Here is a 12,826-nt window from a genome sequence, read left to right as displayed (position 1 = left end):
CACTCTTAGCCAGTGGGGCGCCCCTGGGTGCCCTCTGCGAGTTGGCCAAAGGCCTTTTGTAGCAGAGGTTGAGAAGAAAGTGTATTATTAAAAAACATAAAAAGTTTCAGAAAAAAGTCATTGGAAAAAAATAAATTATGGTTTTGGCTCAAATGCACAAAGCCACGAATATTTGCCAGTTGTGGTATGCAACGCACTACATAACTCAGATCTCCTGCCATGCACCAAATACCAAGTTATAAATGGTTTTGAGAAAATATAATCAAGAAAAAGTTAAACATGGTGAGCAACATGGCTTATGGCGTACTGCTATTTTACATACTCCAAATGTAAGTAGTATTACTCAGTATTCTCTAAATTGGCTTTTGTGAAAAGGCAACAGAGATGTAGATATTCATTGCTCAAAATACTGTGGCATCTAGTTTTCGTGGAAATGGCTACTGCAGAGGTTCATGATTGCCCATCATTTAATTAGTAAGGAATACTATCAAATTTCTCTGAGTTTACGTACAGCAGTTTGCCTTTGGCTGAACCCACAATGTCATACAGTCCTTTCTTCAAAACGTCCTTTAAAATAGACCTTTGCCCATTTTGTGTATTTTTTATATTATGCTCTTGGGTGTGTCCAGGGAGAATAATCCACACAGATGAAATAAGGCCAGCCAAGGAGCTGTGGTCGCCATCTGAGCGGGTATCTATTGGGCTATTGGATGAATATAGAGTCCCAAAATGACAAATTGAGGGTTAAAGTATATTCCAAAAAGTAGTCTTATCTCTGGTTCTGGATGCCTCCATAAAATCCATCCAGATAACCTCATTCTAATCCCACTTGCTTGCATCTATGGTACAACTGTAATGTGACCAGCTTTGATAGATTATGGGATACATGATTTCATTGCTTGAATGGCAAGAGGTCCAGCTACTAGAGTGCCACAAATTACTCTTTGTTGTGTTTGATTTTACTAGCAGTATTGTAACTATAAGTTGGAAAAGTTCCCATGCTTGAGTGAACAGGGAACAGTGAGTACTAGCAAATGGGACATTGTACCAAGAAAGATCAACAAAAGGTACAATAGCTGAATTGACGGTATCATAGATCTTAGTCATTGATTCCTCATTGCTTAGGACTCTAGGCCACTTGATTATCCTCCGATGAATGTATGCCAGAACAACGCATGCTGGCACCATATCATATTGCATTACATTATATTATAATACACGGTATTGCATTGTTTTGTATTATATTATATTATATTATATTATATTATATTGTTACATTACAACACTTCAGATGAGGCCATGCCATGCCATGTTATACTATGTTACATTGCATTATGTTATGAGACATTCCATTAGGAGTGGTAGCGCCTCTTTGCTCTAGTGAGAGTGGGTGGAAATGGTGGACAAATCATTTGGAATCACTGAAGTCCACAAAAGATTTACTTGTATTTGTTAGTTGAATTTGTGCAGTGCGCTCTACCTCTAGTGAGCTCTTGCAGCACTTTTATCACCCTTTGCTTGAGTTAGATGCAGGCCAGAGCCTGAATTAAAGAGGGTGTGGCTGAAGGGTGAGGTTGGTGGGAAGTGCTAGGTGTTTCATGATGTAGAATGGATTTGAGTGGGAAATTATACTTGACTGCCACGTGACGGTAGCAGACTAAACAACCATTTGCAATGCAAACGGTCTCGCGCTTGCTTGAGCTCAAGCAATTAGCATTGTAAACTCCTAACTGGACTTTTCTTGCCATATAAACTGAAAAGTAAAAGTTTCACATAAACGAGCTGACGGCCGCCATCAGTGCAAAGCAGACACACACACCGAATAACAGCTCACTCGTAGTGAAAACTATTGGCAAAAGTGCAATTATCTACGTAACTGGCAAAAGTGCAATTAACTATACAACAGGATCGATGTCATGCAAAGTGCTCGACTTCTGCCAAGCGAGATCGCGCTGCGAAAAAAGAGAAAAAGTAGTCCACAAACTGGACGGAAAACAGCGAGCCTCGTATGTTTTCAGTACTTGGTTGCTGCTCTCGAGGGGGACTAAACACCAGAAAAGGCATGACGTATGCATGCCTTCCACTAATGAAAGCAAGCAGGTTTTAAAAGGCAAGCCCACGAACCAATGAAAGACACTGACGTGAGATGGGCGTGGTTTGAAGCCCAAAGAGAGATTACAACACAAGACAGAGCGCTTTGCCATCGCCTGTAAAAATTAAGCATTTGGTGGAATTCCAATTACTCTGGATTGTGAGGGTGAACTGTAGAGTGGAGTCTTCTTGCATATTCCAGAAGGTGACATTTTTAGAAAAAAACACTGACAGGAATATTTTATCCAGTGGTAGTCAGTGCCAATAATTATATCCATAGTAACATGGGAGGGCACAGTTTAAAATGTGAATGGACAGGAGTTACTGGCAAGACTAGATTGGCAATTCATCAGAAATGATGATTAACTGTGTCTAGACTGGTTACATTTGAAGACCTTCATAAAATTCTCCTTTTGCCTCTGTGAATTTCAGGATACCAGCCTTGCGAAAGTCTATAAAGAATGCTGAATTGAAGTGCTCAATTACAGCCCCAATGCATTTGGCCCACAATTGAAGTGGGATGAAACCGGGGCCAGAATTAATGATTCAGTACCTATCCTAACATTTTAATCCAGACATTATGAGTCAAATTTCCTGAAATGGGAAAATAAATGTGGGACGCGATTTACCGGGCCCTTTTCCACAGGCTGTTCTCGGTTCTGGAGTCTTTACCCCTAAAAATGTCCACCTGCTCTGATTCGTTTTTGAACCCATGGAAGGCTGCTGTTCTTGCACTCAATAAATTCAGAATATTGGCACTCATGTGTAAGCCCTTGGAGCATGTGAAACCAATTGCACACGTTACTGAATTTGTTGACGTAGAGACCAACTGCAATCATAGGTGAATTTGTTGATGTATGGAGGGGACAAGAGAAAACAATAAGAAACTATCTGACTACCTCAAACTCAAGTTTGAATGATGCGTCCAACTAGTCGATGGGTGCACATTGACAGCCCCAGGTCAGGGTTATTCAACTAAGCCTTGCTTAAATTAGCTTCTTTGTAAATGTATCTCATGGGTCTTTATTATGGAAGTTCTCGTTGTCCGAATGGATTCGTCACTCATGGATCTTCAGTATGGATTAATTAACTAGACAATTTGGTTTCCAAAGCTTGCTGTATGGCCAGCGCGGTAATACTGCAAATAATGCATTTGCCCCAGAACATGTAGGTGTTATTTATTTGGTTGTACTCATGTTTTTTAGAATTCTTCTTGAAGACATATCACTGCTTCAACTGGTGTTCAACCATGAAGGCAAGTGATGCGAGCTACTGATGGCACTTCACTGCCATATCAGTGCAACTCTTTTGTTATTGCATTCATTGTTGTCTATGAATACCTAATTAATTACAACAGTTAATACTGGCGCTCTTAATCACGGCATCAGCTGTCCTAATCAATCTTAATAATAAGGAATCTGAGGTATGGCATCCATGACTTTTAATCTACATAAATTTTCTGAGGCCTCTCTCAAGCTCGCTCTATGAAATGATATAATTACGGCTATAGATTAAGTTTGCCCGGGATGATATAAATTGGATGTGGCAAGGTGAATTGAGCATCTTTTCCATTTATAGTTCCGGGTTGTACTGACCTTGCAAATGTTGCAGGCTAGAGACAGGGCCGGTCCATCTTCTCTAGCACCCGCCTACTACTGCCATCCAAATGTTTGGTGCAAAGGCCTCACCAGTGGCCTCAAAACTTTCCCTCCACTGTTAGGATAATTGTCTCATGGGCCACACCAAGCCCAGCATTGCATATTTAATTTCCAGCAGAACTTGCCTGGCCAACGGAAATGAATGAATTAATTAATTTAAGTGATTAATTAAAGACCTTCATGAATAATATGTTTGTGTAATGAATGATGCTGCCATCCAAAAATACTTTTATAGCAATGATGATCACCTCACCCAAGCAATAATTTGTTCATTTGCTGCAGTTGCAAAATGTCTTCAAAACATTTTTGCACCATCAAAAATGTAAGAGTGTTTTTTTGTAAAGGATTGGGGAAGTGTAAAAATAAAAAACTTAGCATGTGGGTAAAAATTGACATAAGTGACGTTTTTAATGAAGAATTTTCCAGAAAATATTTTTGGGTGTTACAATTCTCCGACTAATGACCTCTTTTAGGGTGCCACGATAAGCCTGAAATTTAAAATAATGAATAGATCACAAATTGCACTTGCACCCAGTGTTCTGCACATTTGCACATGCACCCCTACATTATCCGAAAAAATGTGCACAGCCAAAACACTGCAAATCAAAAATGCGGTTTAGTAATATTGCTCGGGTTTAGTAATATTGGTCGATAAGAGTGGCTCCATATTATATTCTCTAGTGTGCACTGGTAATAAAATTCAGGTGGGAAATTTACATAAGGCAAAAAACACTATTGTGGGTTAACAGTATTTGCGCAGGACAGTATTTGAGACAGGTGGACCTCCTGCCCTTGTTTGGCACACCCCTGCTTCCACCTTCTGCAGGCTCTGAATGTCATTGCCTTGTCCCTGTTCCATCATGGCCTAGCTATAAACCCTAGGAGATATTCAATCAAACATTTACAGAAGCTGAACGAGAAGCAGTCTGCCGCTCATATGGCAACATTAAATTCAAATAAATTCTGCAAACAGGCAGAAGGTCACAGACATTTATTTTGAAGGAGTCGCTGAATCATTGAAATCTCACAGATATTTACATAGCACAATGCTTATGTTTACATTCAATCCACAGAATATGATCGATTTTGAAGTTTGCTATGAGAAAGGCACATGATTCACTGCAGCAAGCTACAGACCAGATAGCTCTAAATTCAATCGGATATATTCACCTAATAGATTAGGTTTGTTTACAGTCAATTCAGACACCACACATCTTTATTCAGTAAAAATTAGCAATTTACCACCAGTAGACCACAAATGTCTACACTTTTTTTTAGTAAAAGATAACATATGTATCTCTCTAACCAAGGAAGAGCACAAAGACAGGTGTGGGCAAAGTTTCAAACTTCCCTCCCAGTTCGGCAAAGTTACCACTCTTCACACTCCACTCAGTTTTTAATGAGGATGTTTTGCACAAATAAAAAGTTTTGCAACAGAATTTTCTCACAAACACTACTTTGCAAGTGAATGCTCCCCCCAAAGTGTTTCACCATCTTCCAATTTGTTTAAATGTCATATTTCTGTATACAAGTCCAATGGTTTCTATACCATAATCAGCAATTGCTACACACATTCAATATCCGCCAGATCGATTTGTGCACTTTGGCACTAATACTGGACCATCTACTCTAACTCTATTCAAGTGACGTAGTGTCAGTTCCTAAAACAATTTGATTATGTGCATGAGGTGTTGCATGGATTTGGTTTCTCCCAGAGCTTAATTTGATAAAAACAAGTGTGTAAATTTGTCTAAAAAATCCTGCCACTTGCACTGCTGAATGCTAGACTTTCCAAAAACCAATGATGCTTGGTCTTAATTCCACTGCACCACTTTTTCCTACATCACACTTCACTTTCTGTCTCTTTGTCACTCTCTTGCAGGGTCTTTTGAGAGCTCACACTGTCATTGTTTTCCCATCTTTCGCTTCCTTCTTCCTCCTCCCTTTTGTGCCTTTCTCTCTCTTGTTCTACGTCATAGTACGATTATGAGAAATAAGTTCCAGTCTCCATAAATGCTGTACCCTCTTCTGGCAACCTCAACTACCAATGATGCGCTCCATATAACATACCACATTTTTAGTGTGATCTTGGTGGATACAGGAAGCACAAAGTGTGACTTCCTGTTCCTTTTATGTCACTTCCTGGTAAGCCGCGATTTGAAATGTGAACGGATTTTTGAAAATAAGTCATTGATGTCTGTTGCGTGTCATCAGTTTTTATAGGATGTGGCTTTCCAGCATAAGAGTGGTGGAACTTAGAAAGGTACAGCTTTCTCATGGTGGAGCACCCTCTTCTCATCAGAGCATACGCAGGATAACCCGTTGTTCACAAGTGTGTCTATCTCTCTCTTGTCTCCATACAGCACAGAGCCCGACTGCGGCGGACCCCTTACAGCAAGCCTATGCCGGAGTGCAGCAGTACGCAGGTCGTTAGTATTAACACTTTCTCCTTATAGCACTTTACCCATGCCTCCATATGCCTGCTCTGAAACCATTCATCGCTCATACCAGATTCCTTCAGCTCATCATTCATTGAATTTTAGGGGTGGTTCACTGAGAGCCTAAAGGGGCGAAAGTTAGAGACTATTTTCTATTGAGATTAGACCAACCTCCATTCAACAAACAAAAAAGTATTCAGTATTATTCAGTATTGTAATAGTGCATTAGCTTTCAGGGCCACAGCACAAATAATATTTCAAAAAATGTACAGCAGTACACTTAAAAAGCTGTAACTAAAATACATACAAATATATTTTTAATGTGGCAAAAATTAATGAAACATGTTTTAAAATAGGAAATATTTTGTGATGGAAATTAATAAGGGAATACATAAACCATGTTTCAAAAGACCATAATAATTTGTTTTATGCTAAACCAATTAAAATACGTATAATTAGGACATAAAAAAGAATAATAGAAGTATATGTTTAACAAAAAGAAAAGAAAGTACAAACAGAATATTGATAATGGAACACATTTATTACACGTTTTAAAATTAATTATGTAAAGATTTACGGATGTACATTGAGCGATGGGATGGAGAGAGACACCATGTGAGTGAAGGGGCAGTTGGGAAGAGAGTGAAGTGTGTTAACCCAAGAAAACGGTAAAAAAATATGAAAACAGGGAAGATAAGCTCTAAGGGGTTAATGATGAGTTGGAAAGGAGAGTGTGTAGGGTTTTCTTCTTTAAAAAAAAAAAAATAAGAGTTAGGCAAAAAGAGCATTTTGTATGGTAAAGGTGTTCTTTATTTTGGGTTTCCATAAATCTTTTTGTTTATTTAAGAATTTTATTGCGCTTGCCTATTTTTGTGTTCTGGTAATCGGTTTTATGATTACTGTATTATTTATTTTCACATAGATCCTTTAAAAAGGCTTTACTTTTACTAAAATGTTTCTGTTCAGAGTGAGAGGGTAAAGACTAAAGGCTAAACAAGACAAACATTGTCAAAACCAGCAGATCTGGCTTACAGTTTGACTCGAGTAAAAACGATTGTCTATATATACAATGCATTTTAGGGCGATTTAAGGTGTAATGATTTGCAGTTCTTTTGGGAAGGTAAAACAGTTCTTCATGCATTGCTCTGCAAGCACTTCACATGAGTCAGAATGCAATATCAAGTAGATAATAGCATGAGATGAGCGAGATATAATCCTCTGGGCAGAGCCAACGTCTAATTTATGTATATTGTGAAGAACTGGTAACAATAGGTTTTGCTGATATCTACCCTGAGAAGCCAAGTCTAAAAAACATCTTTATTGAGAAATGGGCTATACGGAATACATTTGTACTGACTAAAACCTTCAATTATATATAACGGGACTCCACATTCAACATTTTCTAGAACATAATCAAAAGTAAATAAGGTTATTATGCATGCAATAGAACTTTTTCCAAGATGGCTGTGCAAAGCAAAAATTCCTAATTGGGAACCACCCAAAAAGAGTGCAGCTTCTTACTGACAGAAAGACAACACACCACTGAAGTATACTTGCAGAAGTTCTTCCAAATGTAATACAAATCACAGGCTCAGTGTTGCTCTCTAAAGCAAACAACAAGGCCAAAGTATGCATTTATACTCATTTTTGCAATTTTTCACTAGTCAATTTCTGTAAATGTTCTTTGTTTCTGGGTACAATGATAGTGCAAACCTCTTCTTCATGGGTGCATTGTCCTTTTAATATGACCCCAAGTGTACAAAAATGCAATTAGTCTAGTGTTGTTATTCGGAGTGTGGGCGGGTGGTTGCTCGCAGTCGTAGATCCCAGCCCCCATCCCCTCTTTGTATTACTGCAATAATTTAATGACAGCAGACCTGGGCTGGTCAAAGGGACACTAGCTGGTGCAAGAAAGCAGCCCATGGACATCCTTAGCTCTCCGGACTCCTCTGGATATCATCTAGTGGGTGAGCGCCTAGAAAGCATAATAGGGGGATATGGGATGTGTAAGAGACACTTTGATCTAACCTAATCCAGTGACATACAGTGACTTATAAAGGCATGTCTCTCCCATTTTGTGCGTATATCTCTTCGTCAGAAGAATTTCACCCATATGTATGCTGCAAGAACACAGTATGTGTAGAGGAATACCCTTCAGTAAGTTTGGCACACTTTTTGCATATAGATATATCTGTTTGTTCAGAAAGAGTTACTTAGAGAATTAGGGATGGTAAAACAGACTGCACATAGGAAGGGGAAGATAGAAGGACAGACCAAGGAGATGTCGCCAACTTCAGAGGCTCTTGCAGATGGCTATAGCACAGACTAAAATATACAAATATTTTTGTATTTTTATAAGTCATTGATAAAGGGCCCTGTATGTGGCTATCGTGAGAGGTGGCACGGCTTGAAAGTTTCCTTTCAGCTTTGCAAAGTTTAACTTCTCTCTTGTGTGTCACCATAGGACCTTTGTGCATGGAACTAGATGCACAAGTGAATGGGGTGGAGGTGGGACAGGTTGGCTGAAGGTAAAAGGGCAACAAAATAACCGCAAGTGCTATGCACTACCGCCGAGGGGAGACCCTGCAGGCTAGAAGGCCCACTGGTGCCCCTGGACAAGTGTCAGGATTTATTTTGTACGAAAACCCCCAAACTTCCCTTGAAGAAGGAATAGGGTTAGAGATACTGCAGATTGCCTACGAGAATCTGGTAAAATAGGCAACATTGAATGAAAGCAAATCACTGAAAATACCACCTTTGTAAGAGGGGGTGTTTAAGTGCTGGAATTAACTTTGCCATAGTTAGATCTGGAGTCAGAAATCCTAACCTTTCGTTTATCGAAGCATGATTTGAAGAACCTGTGATTTCCAATTGCTGGTTCTGTGAGAATTGTTGATAATCTGCCCTTGTCACATACGTTGTTAATGGCTTTTACCGCTTATATTGCACCCCTAACTATAGCAAATTGGGAGCAAAATATCTTCAAACAGCCCTATATATTCAGATGTATATTTAACCAAATGGAGAATAGTTTTTTCATGTGTAGTGCCTTAGAACCACAACCCTAAAATAAAATCCAATATTTTTGTTCACGTCTCAAATCTGCCATTTCAGAGTTAGGTGCGTACGAGGATAGCTCAATTTGTTAGGTTGCAGCATACAAGATAGGAACTTCTTGTATATGTTGACAAAGGAGTAACTCTACAAAATTAGAACACCTCCTCCTCTCTTATGATAAATGAAGATTTTGAATTTAAAAAAAAATCGAAAGTCATAATTGGACATAGAGCAATTATGCACAATAAAGCGGTATGTATTGTTTGGGGTTGAAAAAGGCCATACCAAGTTGATAGCCATTTGCGAAAGACCGTAGCCACCCTTATTAAACCATGGCCCAGGGAAGCAAGAAGGGATGATTGTAACAATAGAAAGGCACTGTGTGTACTGCTGTTTAGGTGCTTCCTGACTATTGGCAAAGGCATTGTAAAGGACACTCGCACTTTCCGTTAGACCCTTTAGCTAAGGAGTCCGCCCTGACTAGCGGAGTGTATTTAAGGAGTGAAACCCTCAAGACAAAGCATACTAAGGCATATCTAGTAAGCTGCTCCACTGGCTTGACACCCCCCAAATATACAAATATAGGAGTAAACGCAAAGCTTCTTCTACAGGGGTAAGATCCTGGGACCACTCCAGGAGCCCTAAGTCCTCTTCTTCTCATTTGAGTTCCTCCGGTCACTCGGGGAAGAGGCACAAAAAGAAGTCGTCCAAGCGGACTTTGACTTCGCCACACGAAGCATACTACTTCACACTACACTTCGCAGTCACACTACATGTGCCCCATTTAAAAAACACAATAACACTTCTTTAATTTGCATCATTTTACATTCTTCAATTTTCCAGTGAAAATAGGGCCATAATGCAGCGCATTCCCTGGTCTATACATGCTTTATTGCATACTCCAGAAATGTGTTCTACTGTGCATGCGTAAATCAATTTATCTCAAACCATTTTGCTTCCCCGCATTCCCACCCTAAATTGGATATGTTGCAATTGGGTATTATCATCTTCACATAGAAACAGAGTCCCATATTTATTCTTCTTTTGCGCCACGTTTTTGATTGGGGAGTTGAATGACCACCCATTCCACAGTTATCTAAAACAACTCAGTACATTTGCAAATTACAGATAGGCTAATTAAGTGTAGCCCACTCCTGTCAGCCACTGAAGCTGACCTATTCAAAGAGCCTTCAAACAGAAATGAACGACAGTTCCATAGACACATAATTAAAATTCATGGTTTATTTCATGTTTTGGAACGCCGAAGAGATCCACACAGAATACAAAATACAGATACAAATATACAGGTTCATTGATAAAACAAACAACATTAAAACTTATTGTAAGATCAACTTTCCCCAAAACGATTAATAAAAGATACAAAATTAACATAAATGAATAAGTGTGGATAATTACAACTCCATCAATATCTGTTTTTGAAAAAAAGGGGGTGCCACTGAAAAGGAATAAAAATAAGCGTTTATATGAGTGAAGAAGGGGTTTGACAGGACGTTGGGGAAATTATACTAAATATGTGCACTGTTTACAGGAAGTTGTTGCAGGACTAGATTAGCAGTCTTAACCTTTGAACTTCTGAGGACCCCTAATGAATGACTATTAGAAGGCAGGGGTCCCTTCCTTAAGCAGGGTTTGAACCGCACAACAGTACAGAAAAATATTGAAACAAGCCAGTAAATTATGAAATATTTTATGGATTTCACCAACAAAAAAAATAGAAATCAGCATTTTAATTTTAATGGGAAGGTTTGAGCTTTTCAAAATGTGTTTTTTGCGTCTAAAAGGTGAAGCAATACGCTCGACTCTAGCATATTACTTTGTCTTTTTGCTCATAATACATGCTGTGTCTTTGACAGGCACATACCAGTTCAATGGATGCCACCAATCATCCATAATGAATTAAATTTGCTGGACTTGTACTGCTCCCTAGAACTATGTAAATTCTACTGACCTAATTTTCTCAATTGCAGATTCCTTAACGTTTATCAAATGTATCATTTTATATTTTGCTTTTTTATGTTAACATATACGTAATTGATTTGCTAATATTATATAATTTTCCAAACTGTTGTGGACCACCTGAATAGGGTGGTTAAAAATAGTTTCACTGGATAATTCTACAGTATTTTCTTTGGGTTTTTAATAGGTCGAGGGCAGTGCACAAGGAGAGAGAATCCAAACTTCAAATGTGTACAGGAAAGAAAAACATATAGGAGTACAATAGTGGGCAAATGTTGCTCCTACACAGCAGATCTAAAATGTCATCTGGTTTGGGATAATACATTACACATGCATGTTTGAGACCCATTAATGGGGTGGTATAGATAATAAAATGCACCTCTCTCTCCATCTGAAGTCATCAACTTTCACCTCCATTCTCATATGTGTGCATCTTAAATTCAGTGTCAGGCTTACTACCCATGCCTAAATAGGACAGGCCACTGTGGGCCCAGTCACTAAACTATTTGTGAGTAAGGGAAGTGGCACAACAGGAGTGTTCTTTCAAATACTTTTACATATTTTAGTGAATCAGCCCTGAAATGTCCAACTCCCTGTTAGTAAGAGTCCTTTTACAATGCTTTCTATGTGTAAATGAATATTACCTGAATATTCCCATTGTATCCCCATTTAAAATGGGCATTCAAGTGTGTAACAGAGTACTGCTGTATATACATTAATAGCAATGTGGTACTTTAAATCAAAGTAAGTAGGATAGCTTTTTTCAGGGAGTTCAGAGTGTATTTTGTATGCATAACCTCTAAATTAAAGTCATTGTATTCGAAAATTAAGCACTAGGATTTTAGATCCATCATATATCATGCCATTCATTTTGAAGATATACTTTCATGCATTGGGGGTATGTTTGATATTTAGACCTTTGTGTTGGGGTGCTCACTGACCAAGTTGTGTATGTAAATTCCAGCTTTGATGTTCACTGTATCCCGTATAATGCAACAACTGCGTATTGTGTCTGTTGTGTATGTTGCCTTCATCACCTCGTACTCCTTTGCGCTAGTTCTGCACGTTTGTTTCCCGGAACGAAAGACCTTTGCTGTACCAGCTCTCGTGTCTTGTTGAAAGTTCTCCTTTTAAAGTTCTCTTTTATATCCATCTGTATTCACCAGATGACTGCAACTGTTTCAATACCCTGAATAGACACCAGACTACAGCTGGCCTTTGCTTTCTCACCTCAGAAAAAAATGGCCAACTCTTTTGGGCCCAAAATAAGTGTGAGTAACATTCTGTTTAATGCGGGGGAAACCTTTAATTAGCCGGGTCCAAATTCTCCCTCGTGAATCACTGGCCTGTATCTCCCTTTGCAGACTTGGGGATGTTCATGGCTGCAGCAAGGTCCATGTTAATAACCTATGTCAGTGACTGTGAGAGTAGAATTGTCCACTTACAGTACCCATGCCCCGCTAACTACAATGCCCCGCCCCCTGTTCATAGTAAGATGGCGGCTCTTGACGGCAAGAGCAGCATTGGTTGCAATGCAGTGCCAATCACTAAAAGACAGGAAGGAAATGGAAAGGCTGTAGTCAGTCGAATAATGGGAAGGCCGAA

The 12,826-nt window shown here is 39.0% G+C and overlaps 1 protein-coding gene across 8 annotated transcripts in view; it reads left to right on the top strand.

The window, feature by feature from the left end:
- CELF4 (CUGBP Elav-like family member 4) overlaps window positions 1-12,826 on the top strand; it is a 1,197,256-nt gene that overhangs the window by 1,045,180 nt on the left and 139,250 nt on the right. For 4 of the 8 annotated variants that reach the window (XM_069218773.1, XM_069218769.1, XM_069218770.1 and 1 more), the window contains exon 9: window positions 6,113-6,175. In XM_069218773.1, the coding sequence (XP_069074874.1) occupies window positions 6,113-6,175 (63 nt within the window). Of the gene's footprint in view, window positions 1-6,112; window positions 6,179-12,387; window positions 12,493-12,826 lie in introns of all 8 variants that reach the window. The other 4 variants (XM_069218589.1, XM_069218754.1, XM_069218501.1 and 1 more) reach the window with 2 other exon arrangements.

Source organism: Pleurodeles waltl, chromosome 1_1 (genome assembly GCF_031143425.1).
Source record: "Pleurodeles waltl isolate 20211129_DDA chromosome 1_1, aPleWal1.hap1.20221129, whole genome shotgun sequence".
Lineage (NCBI taxonomy): Eukaryota > Metazoa > Chordata > Amphibia > Caudata > Salamandridae > Pleurodeles > Pleurodeles waltl.
This window is presented reverse-complemented; position numbering and strand designations above follow the sequence as displayed.